Consider the following 15,093-nt stretch of genomic DNA (forward strand, 5'->3'; position numbering starts at 1 on the left):
AAGTAGACAGGTCTAAAGCACATTTAGTTTGTGAGTCATCTCAATAGGGCTGAATAACTTGTCCATACTTTAAAAAATCCCTCCATTCTTACCCTCAGCAATGAATACAGTGATACAGCTACATGAGTAGGTATACAGAAACATAACAGAAGACTGGATCAAAACACTGCCCCCCGGTAACCACACCAACAAATAAGACAGAGAAATCTGTTTGGCAGAGGGATCTGGTTCTCTTTTTTTGGTATTATCTTTTAACTTAAAAACCAGCTGAATTAGGGTCAAATAACCAAGCTCAAGATAGTCACAAAAAAATAAAGGATGTATTTTTCTCCAAAGATCAAAACCGTAACTAAGGGAAGACATTCATATCAGAGGAGTTCAGTGTCCAGAAAAAAACTCTTCTGTCATATAAAAAAAGATACTGTAATTACTTTACTGCTCAAGAATTTCCTTTCTTAATTCTTCTCTCAAGGTTTTGTCAGTAACTTGCTTTTTAACTACAATGTACAAACAATTTTTCTTCACCACCCTCATCTTATCTAAAGCTCTTCTTTTGTTCTGGAGAGTTTTGTGGCATGCTCCTCTATAAATTTGCTCAGATGCTGTAAATCTCGGTCCCCGCCTTCAAACTTAATAGGGTTGTTCTTCTTGTCCTTCGGAGCAAAGTAGATAGTGGGGAATCCCTCCACTTTGTAGTGGTCATTTGTCACGTCGTTGGCAGTAGCATCCATCTTGGCTATGATCAGGTTTTTCTCATTCTTGTATTTTTTGCCTAGCTCGGTGTACACTGGTTCTAGTTTCTTGCAGTGGCCACACCACGGGGCATAGAACTCTATGAGAACATCATTCTTTGGATCCATGACTATGGTATCAAAAGTTTTACCCACTACCACTTTCACAGGCCCTTTGTTGTTTTTTGGCACTGGCTGGGACTTCACAATAGGCTTCAGTTTTCCTAGAAGGAAGCAAAACACACCATGTTAGAATACGGTAAGAGTGGTCCTTACAGTCTCACCCAAAAGGGCAGAAGTACATCATCCCACCAGGAAATAGCATTGCACCAGTAAATGAACTTACCTCTGCATAATACATAGGTGAGTTTGCTCGTGACCCTTCAGCACAATAACCTTGTGCATACAGGCAACAATTTGTTTCACAATTCCCTAGAATCTTTCTCCCTCTTTTTAGGACTGTCCATCCACAATGTATTAGGAAGTGATTTAGCATACTAGTCCCAAATACATAGGATCACCTCACACTTCAAAACTGCAAGAACACTTTAGGCTTGCTAGACATGCTCAGGTTTAAAATACAGCTAGATGCCAAAGCATAGCTCAAGCAACAAAGTAAATTAACTAAAGGCAAGAATCATCCAAAGGCTTTAAGCCACAGAGCACTGTCCTGTTGCATGTATGACTTTATTGTAGCCACTGTCTCAGGAGAGACTCTTGGAAGGGGACACAGACCAAACCCTATTTTAGAAACTGTACCTTTTTTGAATGCCATCACAAATTGCCTGAGTACATCAGAGTCAAACTCTTCTGGTTCCATGGCGTATTTCTTGCCACCTTCATCCAGGATGGCCACATTGACATCCTCTCCACTCTCAAGCAGGCCCAAATCTTTTATTTCAGAAGAATAATCTTCCTCATCAGAAACAGCAAACACATATTCAGGGAAGTCTTTCGCCACTTCCAGGACTTTGCCTCTCCAGTACTGGGTAGCTGAAAAACCAGAACACAATGGGATTAGTAGCTTCTGGTCACTTCCTGCTTGCTTCGTTCTGAAGTTGAGGAACAGTGTCTCAGCAAACTTACCAACACGATAGTCAAAACTGAAGTCTACAGTGTAATAGACAACCACCAGAGGATGCTTAGCGTATCTTTTAGCATCATTGGAAGGCTTGCGATGTCCAACTAGAGGCAAAGCATATTTTATCACGTGCTCTTTAATCTCAGATTCATTTGTAGAGTCCTGCTTAAGAAAAATTGGGGAAAAGGTTCAGAGAAATGGATTTAAGTGGTATTTGTTACATAGTACTGACAACTAAATATTGATGCATGCATGAACAAGAAACGGGCATGTTACTAACAATGCTGTCACCATATTCTTCAAAACCTTGAGCGCTAAGATAATTTAGCATCCTACCCTTAAACTAAAAACTTTAATGGTAAATTATTATTTGAATACATAACCTCTGTGTTAGTTAAATAAAACTTTCTCAAACAAAGCAATACAGCTTTAGGGGACAAACAGGTTGCCTCAAATACCTAGTGGAGTGCTTCCAACAAGACAACGCTAACTGCTCATCTACACAAAGAAAGAGAACCTTCAACCCATACACATAAAGTTTCTAGCTTTGGATCAGGTACTCACTTTAAGATCCAAAACACGCATCTTGGGCTCGTACTTTGACTGAAATTTTTCTGGCTGCATGACAACCACTGTTCCTGGAGATGCTTTCAATAGTTTTGCAATCTCATTGCTAAAGGTGTGATGGAACTTGTAATCTTCTCTTAAGCCGTTAGCTGAAAATTAAGGTTAGGAAGGAGGAAAGTCGTCAAGAAGTGAAGTGTCAGCCTCTGACTGGAATCTTAAGACTGCACTGCAAAGAAACTCTCTTCCCATTCTCAGTGGGACATGCAAACACCCAGAGTCTGGAGAACAGCTCTCATCCAGGGGTGAGAAGCATGCAAAAATACGTACAATTCAAGTAGCACTATTTGGATGCTGTTCAACAACCCATCTACTGCATGAGTTATTCTACATATTCAAAAACCTTGAACAGCTTCCAAAACATGCCCAGTGAAACAGCTATTTGCTTATCAGTCTCCTGCCTCTTGGCTTCCCCCCAAATAGCAGAAAGTAGAGCTGGAAAGGAGCTCACAAGGTCACCTAGCCCATCTATTTGCTTTGTGGCAGCCTGGGAAACAGTTCTGTATCTTGCCAGAGCAACAAAATCAGCTCCTAATCCAACTGTAAGTAACAGCAGCCCCAGAAGCAGGTGTAGCCAGGCAGAAATTGCTCACTCTGCTCAGAAGGCTGTGGCAGAAACCAAGACTGACTGAGAACTGTATGTTCAGGTAACAGACAGGGACTGATTACAGGGACCCAACACTTCAAGTGCTTAGTCTCTTCTGTGTGCTAGCAAATATGGTCATGAACAGGACCATCAATGTGTCACAGTCAAAAGGGTTTGTAAGAATAAACACTGCCATAGCTAAACTGATCCAGGGGTGGACGATGATTCTTTCTCCAGTTCTCCTACCCCAAGTAAGTTGGCAAAGGCCAGCCTTTGGAACTGTCAGATATGAAACAGGCAATAGCAGATGGTAAAGCTAGCAAGGCCTTATGTTGCGATTCATTCCTCAGCTATGAGTTTTCCCTCCTTTTTAGTCCACATGTTTTTAGGGACACAATACTAAGAGGAAGTATCACCTGTGACTATAGTTGGTATTTCAGTTATAGTCTCAAAAATCTGCCATGAGCCAGAATACAAGTGGAAGATTACCCTTCAATCTCCTTCCTCCTATTGCTCTCCAGCCTCCTCCCACTGAACTAAGAGCAGAAATAACGGATGTCTCCAAGCCCAAAGTCCTGGCCTCAATCTCAACAAAACAGATACTTCATTCATATTTTACCTGCTTCCTGATAGAGCTGATAGGCTTTGTCAGTCTCTCCACTGAAGACTCCAATGATGATGACATCGTCCCCATCCTTCAGAAATTCCTGTACCTGCTTGGCAGCCTGAATCTGTTTGGATGGAGGCCCAGCCTGCTCAATCATGTAGTCAACAATACCTGCAAGACAAACCCACCCCAGAAAGCTGCTTAGAACATTTACTTAACTGAAAGGTCCAGGCATTCCCTCCAAGACATTAACACCACATTTCCTGTGGACACCTTTCTTTCTGTACAGCCCTCCCACAAGAACTTAAAGACCAAATCAGCAAAACCATGGTCCAAGACTTTAAAGCTGCAGCTCTGGATATTCCCTTTCAGGCTGATTTCAGAAGAGGTGACCAAACACAAGCTCCATGGCTATCAGCTCATCTTTCAAGTAACCCTCCTTTCTAGAATTCCAGACACTTCACTGTCTCCTGCTATGAACCAAAGTTCTACTTGGATAGTCTTAAGTCTTCCCTCTTACTGAAACCTAATATTGAGTACTTTGCCAGTCCTTACAGTGCATTCAAGTGCAAATAAAAGCTGCCCATTTACTCATACTGCCAGCACTTCACCATGGGTATTTAACTAACCTAATACTAAAAGGAACATATAATACCACCATAAAATGTTATGAAGATTAGAGACAGATTTATACTGCTGGCCTATGTAGGTATGAGGACAGAGTTTCCCAGGTTTCCCCAACAACCATTGCTGATGTTAACAAGTCTGCAAGTCCTATAGATACATCAAAACACCTGTGGTCAAAGCCCTCAGACAATAGGAAGGAGCACAAACTGCAGTACCATATTTTTCCCGTGGACCACTGTAGTCGTAAGCTTTGCCCTTGCGGAATATTTTCAGGGTTGGGTACCCAGTAACATCAAACTTCTTTGCGAGCTCAGTTTCAGCGGTGGCATCAACTTTAGCCAGGGGAATGGGAGGCGTGCGCTTGCTGAGCTCCTGGGCAGCCTTCTCGTACTCTGGAGCAAGCCTTTTGCAGTGCCCACACCTAGGGAAGGAGAGAGGAGGGCAGCTTTAGAAAACACGAGTCCTGCTGCGTACCTTCTACCTCTGAAGTGGAACAGTAAAGTATTCCAGAATGAAGAAAGTTAAAATGGGGTTATTCGATCTACAGACTTCAGTCTAGGAAGGTTTGTCTCTTCAATCTGAAGCTAGCCTCTATGTCACATTACTATAGGTAGTTTCAGTTTTAGAGGCCATTTTTAAACTAGGAATCAACTGCCTTTGGTTTTCAGCATCTCTTCGATGTGTTCCCAAATGAGTAAATGAGGAGAATCTTCAGGGAAGTTTTGGAGACCACCTCTCGCTGAGACACAGATCCAACCTAATCTTCAAGTCATTTCTACTATGACCCTAGGTCCAAATTAGAGCTGCACACACCTGCACAAAGTAAGCCTCTTTAAAAATGAGGCATAACAACAGAAACCAAGCATGCTCAAGCCAGCTGTGCTAGGAAGGTACAGGTGACTGCCTTCTTGCTTACCACGGAGCATAGAACTCCACTAGGATTATGTCAGCATCATTCACAACCTCGTCAAAATTATCCTGGGTCAATACCAGCGTAGCTTCTGGTGGAGGGGTCCAATTGGGGTCAGAAACCTCCTTGACTTTGGCCACAATTGCTGAAACAGAGTTCAAAAACACAATTAGCAAGTTTGCATTATCGTATCAGCAGCATGAATGCAAGACTTGGTATCAAGAACTTCAAATCAGAGTGGCAAGCACTCTCTTGGACCAAAGCTTACAAGCAAACACTCTCTTAATCAAGCTCCTTTATACTTTACTTCATTACTGCCAAGGAGGTCATCTCGTCACCCCACAGATCATCTTACTTACGCAGAACACAGATCAGTACCTTGCAGCACTGTATCACATAGAATTCTATCTCAAGAAAAACACAAAAGGTTGTTTTTCTCCTCTGACTGAAGCTGGACACACTCCTTAAGCAAAAACCAAGTGGCTTTATATACAGTCAATGCATAGATCAGATGCTTCTATTAGCTGATCCTTCAACAAGCATGAGACTACCTCCTCTTCTAGTCAAATCATATGTCTAGAAAGGTCTGCCAGTAACAGCATTACCCACGACCTGCAAAACTGTCTCTCACATGCAGCCAACTGAGAAGCAAAATTTCAGCCTTCATAATATTATTCTGCTCAAGATATAAACTAGCTTATGATCAAAGTCCTTCAAAATAGTCACATGAAAAAGCAGGACCATATACTACTTTGCCTTCTTACAGAGAATTGAAAGAACTGGTGCTTACCATCTTCTGTCCGAGAGCCATCATAGTCAACAGCCTGGCCTTTCTTCAGGATCTTGATGGTTGGGTAGCCACTGACATCAAAACGACTTGCCAGTGAAGTGGCTGCAGTAGCATCTATTTTGGCAACTGGAATAGGAGGGTCATTTTCCTTCAGAGTTTTGGCTATCTTTTCATATTCAGGAGCAAACTGCTTGCAATGCCCGCACCTGCCAGAGGAAGACACAAGTAGATGGAGAAACGTATTTTGCTACTCTGCATCTCCAGTATGCATTGTCTTGCTGCATTTTCAGATCATGAAAATATAAAGTAACTATAGGTAATGTGCTGTTTGTTCAAACCCCAACTGTTTTATCTCATTGCACACCTTGTATCATACTTCTCCTTCCTCCCCACTCCCCAACCAGTATAGTCTCATTCAGAATTCATCTTCTAATCTTGATTCATCTCCCTTTACCTAGCACCCTGAATGCAACTGAAGAAAAGAAATGACTCAGCAGTTGACCTAATAAAATCTCACACCCACCACAGTATCACAGCATCTGCTCTCGCTCTGTGGCCACAGCAGAACTCTTGGGGAAGGCCAAACGCTTCTGCTGCAAAAGCTGGTATGACAGAGGATACCAGCATTAGGAAAGCTATAGCTTGACAAGCTGAAGATGAAACCGGGAAATCAAAGAGAATAAAGCATAGCAGACAGCCTGTGCTCCTTTGGCAGGAGGGCGAGTAGAAAAAAAAGGTGTTTAGTTTGTGATGACCACACCCCCTTCTGCTTGGATAAATTACGCTTCGTGTTCAGTGTTCATGCAGACACGCATGGAAACTACAGCTGCAGAAACAGTACCTAGAGCCAAGCAGGGATGGGATTCTCTGTGATGAGTGGCACTAGTTAAAATGGAACTCCACCTCACACAAGATCATATTCCCCTCTCTATTCGAAGACTAGAAAAGGACGAATGAGTAAGTTGTATTTATACCACTAAGCCCGAAAGGAAAAGAGGTTCTGGCTGCAACACTAACTCAGCAACTTGACTGCCAATATATTCTACTCTTGTTTACCCCCCACAAACCATCCCTATTGTTTTTGTCCATAAGAATGAATGCAAGAGAAGATACATTCTGGACTGAATTCTTTGCCTTGGTTATACGCAGGTAAATCCATTGTAGCCTCCAAATGCTCTAGTGTACTGTGTACCCTGGCATACCAGCAGAATTATCATCATTACACAGATGTATGAGGCACTGTTTAAACTGGTATAACAAACAAGTCCTTACTCACACTACACCCTTCTGGCAAAGACAGACATTTAAACTCAAGAAGGAAAACCTTTTAGCAGTACCCCTACCAGGGAAGCCTCTTCCATTCCTCCACCTAGATGAGCAAGCACACAAGCTCTCAGTGGACCAGGCTAAAGGATTATAGCAGGTTGCACAACCACACCGCATGACTTTTCTAGGGCTCACTGGGGCCATTTCTGCTCCCTGACAGTCACAGAACAGGGACGGAACCAGGACTGTGCTTCACTTGGCATGGGATCCCTCAGCCTCTGTGAGGAAAAAGGGTACCTCCACACCATCAGAACCATCTCCTACCCTGGGCTATGGCAGAGTCCAGTCCTTCTCTTGTAAATAAGATATTCCTACATCATCTTGAAAACTGTAGCCTAAATCACTTTTTAAGGCTGTGTCCTGTCAGAGAAGCCCCTGACAGCTACCCCATCCTGCACCTAAGGAGGAAGCTCAGGCTGTGAACCCACCAAGGTGCATAGAACTCCAGCAGCACAGTGTCCTTATCTGCCGTAAAGGTGTCAAAGTTTGCATCATTCAAGATTAATACACCGTTTTCTTCTTTAACTTCAGAATCATCATCATCTTCGTCATCTTCATCATCATCACTATCATCATCACTGTCATCATCAGTTTCTTTTATAACAGATTCTGGAAAGGTAAAAATGCAACATGGATTAGACTGTATCGAGTTTAACATTAAAATAACACTACCAGGTTAAAGATGGATTAAGTATATCCTGCAGTTAAGACAAAAGGTATCAACACAGGTTACAACGACAGCTACCTCAGTTTGCACAGAGCCTGGACTCAGATGTTTGACCATTTCACTTTTGTCTATGTTACACCAGACAACAGTATCAGTATTCAGTAAAGTGTCAACATGTACTTTTGCACTTACAGGCAATCTAATAAAACAAGACACATACAGACCTATGTGATAGTTGCCAACAAGGTACATTGTGTATCTTGTTGAAATTTGGGAAGCAAGACCTGTTTTGTTGGGCAAGAAGGGCATGCAGATGACACCTGAATTCAAAGAGAAGCCCTCCAAGATGCCCCAGAAGGGCTGTCCTTCAGGCACAGGAACCTGTGGCTAGAAAAACTGGGTGTCTTGCACCAAAAAAGCAGATGTCATCTCTCACCAGTGCTTTTCTTGTGCCCTTACTATACCTGTAACACCATAACTGCTATGCTTTGCCAATCTGAAGCTCTAACAGACTTGCTATAAACTCAAATGATATCGTTTGCAAGGTGGTTTAGAGGTAGCGCTTGAATGTTATGCTTCTGTTCCTGACTGTTCCATCCCACCCCCACAACCTCAGTCTATCTTTCAGTTATAGTGATGTTTCAGGTCTGCTATTCATTGAAGAGGCTTCCCACTCGCTCTGCTCTGGATCAGCAACAGGCTGCAGCCTGAGTGTACATCAAATAAGAAAGTGATTGCCATGGGAGTCCCACGAAAACCCACTTTGCAGATGCAAGGTACTCTTCTGAAACAAACAGAGTGAAAAGTTCTTTCAAAGGTTTTGGGGAAGCCTTAGATTTAAGGAGACCAAGACTGCTGGTCCAGAACAGGTCTTTCAAAGAGAAAGGTTTGTTGAATTACTGAAGCAGTTTGCATGCGAAACCTGAAGCCAAGACATTTAAGCTGGTTCAGTCTTTGTTGCTTTGGAATTCGAGATGGTTCCTTTAATATTTCTTTAATATTTCATCTCTCAAATGCTCCTTTGAACTTTTATTTGTTTAAATGCTATCACTTGAGGCAAGCAGACCTTCCTGAATGACTTGAAAGGAATTTCAGTCACAAACCAACTAGTGAAAACACCTCACCCCAAATGAAAACTGGAAAACCACAAAACTAAGGCCCCTTTGACCCACTTGGGAATCCTAGGATCAGGAAACAACCCAACAAATAAAACAGAATACCAAAACAGACTGAGGTTTCTTGATCAGAACTTTTCTTCACTTAACAGGCCTTGGACTAAGCTGACAGGAGCTGCTGCAGCAGGACAGCAAATCATGTACATGTGAGTTACTGATTCAGCACGAGAATCTTGAAAATGCTCTGATCTCACCAGGAATTTTGAAGTTAAGAATGATAAATGTGTAATATCCATGTATGAAAAACAACCCCAAACCCCACTGTTCTCAGACCAATAGAAGACTATAGGAACAAGCTCACAGTGGACAAAATGATGCTGTTAAAATGCAATAGCTGTTTTTCTGTTAGGAGAAGGTATTAAAGAAATAAGCCTATATGGTCTCAGAAAACAATATGTGCTCCTGGACAAAAATGTGTTAATTTTAATTAAAACCTAACTTTATTCACCACCAAAATATCAAAGTTTCTGATGCGGAGAGAGATCACAGGAGATCATTTATCACACAACAGTAGTCACCTGGATTAAGTTTCTTAAAGAACTACTACTGTTTCAGCTGCTCTATGAAGCAGCAAAAAGCACTATTTGCAAGTGGACAATGCCTCCTGTGTTGCTGCCTCTGAGCACTTGCAGTGAAAGGGCTGAACTGTCAGACACCCTGGAAGTGAATCTGCAGCAGTCACATACCTATGGGACTAACCTGGTGAAAAAGCTAGTTTTCAGCAGTCAAAACTTCTGCTGACACGTGTACCCAGCACTTTAGAAGGCTAATCTTCACTGCAGGGTGTTTGCTCATGATCAGCCTGTGCCTGAATTCCTAGCCAGTTGTCCAATGCCCGTCGTTTTTCCAGGCAAATCACTTCAGACTTGGGGTTTTTCCTGACAAAAAGGAATCTGAGCAAAACTAGCCAGCCTATTCTGCACATGCATGTCTGAAACTAACCATCAGGCTGTGACTTTCATTCTTGCTTACTATGTTAACTATCTGTCCCGAATAGAGGAAAAAGGCCACTGCAGCTACTGTGCACGGACTCATGGATTTGAAAGCTGAGAACAAAGCATCACCTCTGGAAACACCATTACCACTAGATCCAGCAAACATCACCAAAGTTTTTGTCTTTCCCTGAAAGCTCTGTAGAGCTTTTACAACATAAAACTTCCTTGATAGGGATACATTGTCATGGGCATTAGACACACACTCTTCCTCCTCCTAGGAGGAGAAGCCAGGGTAGTAGTGTGTAACAGCAGGACTCCACCTTTTCCCAGCTGGCTTAAGGAAGGCATTGCCAAACATAAAGAAGTTAACCACACCTATAAATTGGGCTTTATGAGTGCAAACTCACCCTCTGTAGACTCCAGCTTCACTGATACACAGGGTTATCACAGCTATCTCTGCATACTCTTTAGTGTTGAGACTGTTAAGACCTGATTCAAGGACCTGACCAAGTATGGGATAAGCAAGCAGGGCTGTTTTCATTAACAGTAAGGAAGTTTCCTCTGCATCACTGATTTACAGTTTGAAGGGAACAGATACATAATGAGTCTAACTGTGACAGCTGAAATGCCAGAAGTAGTTAATAGATACTTCTATAAAGGCAGCTCACTAAAATAAAATAGCTGCACTCAGAGTGAAGTATCTTTGTTTCTTAAAGCTATTTACAAAGCAAGGAGGACAAAGCAACAAGTACCAGCGAAAACCTGCTCTCCAGTAGAATATGGACTACTCCCTTTTATTCCACCAAAGCATTCCCACAAAACTACACAAGTTGAAAAGCATGATGGAGATGGCACCAACTTTAAGACTTCAGGTAGATGATGCTGGCTGGCAGGCCTCCTTCAGGATGACAGCCACTTGAACCAAAATGAATCCTCACAGTAGCTTCACTGAACTTCCAGCATTTATTAGAAGTCTGTCCCTGTAACTTTATTTTAAGCAGAGTGAATCCTGTATAAAAACCCTGTACTTGGACATAACTTCAGGATTCTGCCTGAAACTTTCCTTTTGAGGAGGCCACTGAATGACTGTTGCCCAATTGGCTGGGCTCAGTTTTCAGGAACACCCAAGTCAAGACTCACAATCTATTGCCAGGGCATTCAAAAGCCTGTTTATGAAAGCAGTCTTCCTCAGACTATTCTGTAGTGGATCAATCCTCTATGTGACCCCTCTTTTTCCTTCAACAGGATGCAAAAGTCATGGTCCAGGCTAACCTTGCTGCAAGCGTATTTGCCTCACTGCCCAAGTCAAACTCCACTTCCAAAACCATTGAGTGCAACAAGCTCAGTTTCTTCTGAACTTTTCATCTCCTGAACAACTCATTTACATAAGGTTACTTACTTGTTGCAAAGTAAATTTATTCCACTTCCTACAGTTCTGCGTTTCAACAGCAAAAAAGGAAAACCCTAATTACTTGCATTTTTAAAGCAAAGGCTTGGTAAAGCCTGGTTTGTGATTTATACAGATTTTGAGATACCCAACAGAAACAGAATGATTCAAGCTGTGTAATGCATTAGTGCTCAACTTGCACACAGGAGGAAATCCTTTCATCACTGTGCAACTTTGATCCCAAAAACTCATCTAATGGGAGGAAGAGCACACATGGGAAATACTGATAAGAGTCTGCTCCAGGAGAAGTTGAGCTACTGCCACCAGCCACAGGACCCAGGCTTTGCTGTAACATCACTGCTGTCACTTCAACGTTTGAAGGGAGTGGGGGAAGTCAGTACCAGGCTTTGTCACATGCTACAAAGCAATGATAACCAAGTTTTCCAGCTAAAAGCAGATAAACAGACATAATAAAGAATTTTCCTTTTAAAATTCAAGCTGAAGTATATGTATCTCCTTATTGCAGATGATATATCCTATTAAAAGAAGAGAATCTCCTGATCCTTTACCCTACAGATGGTACAGTTAGTAACACAGGTAAGGTACCTGCTGTAAATGCATTTCTCCAAGTTTCAGTGCCTGTTCACTGAGCAAGAATTTGCAGGACAGGAGTTCAGGAAGTCATGCATAATCCGGCTTCCCTGACGACCCTCTAATACTCAACATACAGCACTTTAATGTAGGTAGTACAAAAGACATAGGATTTCCTCAAAAATCCACAGGAAAGATGCTTAAAATGAGAAAAGGAGGAAAAGAAGCACTTTCAAATGCTTGCCTCCTACAAACAGGTGCTAAACTTAGTAAGTCACAGCTGCTTTGTTTCAGCTAATTTGGGAAAGAAGACATGCAGCAGAGAAATCCAAACACAACAGGAAGAAACACCAAGAAACCAGCAACATACAGCATTCCTTTTGGGAAAAAACAAACAATCGGCTTGAAACACATGGAATGCACTAAACTGAGAGTGTGCCAACAGATAATGGACTTGCATATTTACTGACAATTTAAAAGTCAGTAACTCCCCCATGGCTAATTGCAAGCTTTTACTGCCGTTTAGAACCAGTGAGGCAGAGCAGCTGCTCAGCGCTGGGTCACCAACATAAGGACATGGAGTTGTTGGAGCAAGTTCAGAGGAGACCATGAAGATGATCAGGGGCTGGAGCACCTCCCATACGAAGACAGGCTGAGAACATTGGGGCTGTTCAGCCTGGAGAAGAGAAGCTGTGTGGAGACCTCAGAACAGCTTCTAGTGTCTGAGGGGGGCTACAAGGGTGCTGGAGAGGGACTCTTCATTAGAGACTGTAGCGATAGGACAAGGGGTGATGGGTTCAAACTGAAACAGGGCAAGTTCAGGTTAGATATAAGGCAGAAATTCTTCCCTGTGAGGGTGGTGAGGCACTGGCACAGGGTGCTCAGAGAAGCTGTGGCTGCCCCATCCCTGGGGGTGCTCAAGGCCAGGTTGGACGGGGCTTGGCGCAACCTGCTCTAGTGGAAGGTGTCCCTGCTCATGGCAGGGGGGTAGCACCATATGATCTTAAGGTCCTGTCCCACCCAACCCATTCTGTGACCCTATGATTCTCTCCGGGACACCAGCGCCCTCCCGCAGGGACCACCGCGCTGCCTCCACCGCCTCAGCCCAGCGGCCTGCGCACATCCGCGTCCCTCAGGCCGCGCCCCGCCGCCGCAATACCCCCGCGCTCACCATCATCGCCGTTCTCCTCGGCCGCCGTGCCCTGCGCCAGAAGCGCGACCTGGGCGAGCCCCAGCAGGAGCAGCAGCACGCACACCCCGCTCAACCTCATCTCGCCTCTCACCAGCCCCGGCTGCGCCGCGCCGCTTCCCCCTCGCTCCGGCCCGCCGCGCCCCTCGCGGGGACGCCGCGCCCCCTGATTGGCTGCCGCCTTGCGACACGAGCGGCACAGCCGCCAATCGCGTTCCGCGCCTCTCCGCCGCGCAAGGCCTGAGCGTGCGTGGCGGGGATCCGTAGCGCGGCGCTCCCGCAGCGGCAGGCACGGCGCCGGCTCGCGTGCCGATTAGACGGCGGCTCTGAGGTGCCGCTCCCCCATTGGCTGACCGCGGCACCACCAACCGCCGCCCGACACGCGGCCCCGGCGCAGCCGCCCTGGCAGAGATGGGGAGGGGGCTCCGAGCCCCGCCCACAAAGACGAGAAGACACATTGCCCTTCGCGATTGGCGGGATGCCCCGAGGGGGCGGGGCCATCCGGCGATTTCAGCCTATGAGGGCGCGCTACGTTCTGGAGGCGGTGTCTCCCCAGCGGGGAGTGCTTTACCTCAGGAATGCAGGGAGAGGGTCAGGGGTCGTCATTGTCTGCGGAAGCGGGGGTGTGCTGTTTTGGGGCTCCTGGTGGCCGCAGAGTTGTTCGATCTTGTTATTGAAGCAACTTGACGTTTACCTGAAGCGGTTGACCGTGCCACCGCTGCCGGGGGGCTCTCGTAGAGCTCAGGCGTTCGGGGGCAGCCTGCCGGTTTGTAATGGCATGACGGCTCGCTGTGAGCAGAAGCGTTCTACGCCTGGGGCAGGGCAGAGGGGTGTGTGCTTCCGTCTGTCCAAAAGTCTTAACTTTTAGTGTTACCAAAAAGCTGTGGTGAAACTCGGTTAGCTAGGTTACCAGAGAGCAGGTCTTCTGCTTGTCAGCAAACGCACAGGCATACGTTCGGGAATGGCGGTTTCTTCCCCTTTGCACTTGCTGACATAGCCATGGCAGGTCGTTTTGTGTTGTTAATAACTTAATTTCTTCTGGTTACTGATGGTGATTGTGGATGGATAATGAGAGGTGGTGGTATTAATGCTACTAGAGAGCAGTTCAGCTGAGAAGGACCTAGGAGTGTTGGTGGATGATCAGTTGATTATGAGCCAGCAGTGTGCCCTTGAGCCAGGAGGGACAAGGGTATAGCCTGGGGTGCATTGGAGGAGTGTGGCAGCAGTCAAGGGAGGTGATCCTTCCCCTCTACTCGATCTTGGTGAGGCCACATCTGCTCCTCGGAACAGGAAATACAAGGAGATACTGGAAAGGGTCCGGCAGAGGCCCCAAGCATGATCAGGGCGCTGCAGCATCTCATGAGGAGGGGTTCAGAGAACTGGGCCTGGAGAAGGGAAGGCAGATCAGTATCTCAAAAGCGGGTGCCAGGAGAATGATGCCAGACCCTTTTTAGTGGTGCCCAGCAACAGCACAAAGAGCAGTGGCCATAAATTAAAGCACAAATTTCACCTCAATATGAGGAAGAACTTCTTTACATTGAGCGTATCAGAGCATTGGAAGAGGCTGCCCAGGGGGGTTGTGGAGTCTCCCTCTCTGGAGACATTCCAAACCCTCCTGGATACGTTCTTGTGTGCCCTGCTCTGAGTGGCCCTGCCTTGGCAGGGGGTTGGACTGGATGAGCTCCAGAGGTCCCTTCCAACCCAAACCATTCTGTGATTCTGTGTGCTTATCTGGTGAACATTTACAGTCTAACAAGACAGTGCTAAAACCTGGCCTTTCGGTGCTCAGATTGCCGGTTCGGCCACAAAATTGGGCAAATCACAGTTGTTGAACAATATCATGAAACAATTACTTTATTTTTCACAA

At 44.9% G+C, this 15,093-nt stretch overlaps 1 protein-coding gene across 1 annotated transcript; it reads right to left on the reverse strand.

The window, feature by feature from the left end:
* Positions 1 to 210: 210 nt before the first annotated feature.
* Positions 211 to 13,349, reverse strand: PDIA4 (protein disulfide isomerase family A member 4). Its single transcript, XM_061374898.1, has 10 exons — positions 13,209 to 13,349; positions 7,711 to 7,891; positions 5,957 to 6,162; positions 5,173 to 5,311; positions 4,472 to 4,677; positions 3,642 to 3,800; positions 2,377 to 2,528; positions 1,818 to 1,974; positions 1,491 to 1,724; positions 211 to 955 (listed from the first exon to the last, which is right to left on the reverse strand). Exons 1-10 carry the CDS (start codon positions 13,306 to 13,308, stop codon positions 540 to 542), a joined length of 1,950 nt encoding a protein of 649 aa, XP_061230882.1. The 5' UTR covers positions 13,309 to 13,349; the 3' UTR covers positions 211 to 539.
* Between the last annotated feature and the right edge of the window lie 1,744 nt (positions 13,350 to 15,093).

This window comes from Neopsephotus bourkii, unplaced genomic scaffold (genome assembly GCF_033783945.1).
Source record: "Neopsephotus bourkii isolate Nb327-2 ecotype Australia unplaced genomic scaffold, CSIRO-AGI_Nbou_v1 NB_1655, whole genome shotgun sequence".
Lineage (NCBI taxonomy): Eukaryota > Metazoa > Chordata > Aves > Psittaciformes > Psittacidae > Neopsephotus > Neopsephotus bourkii.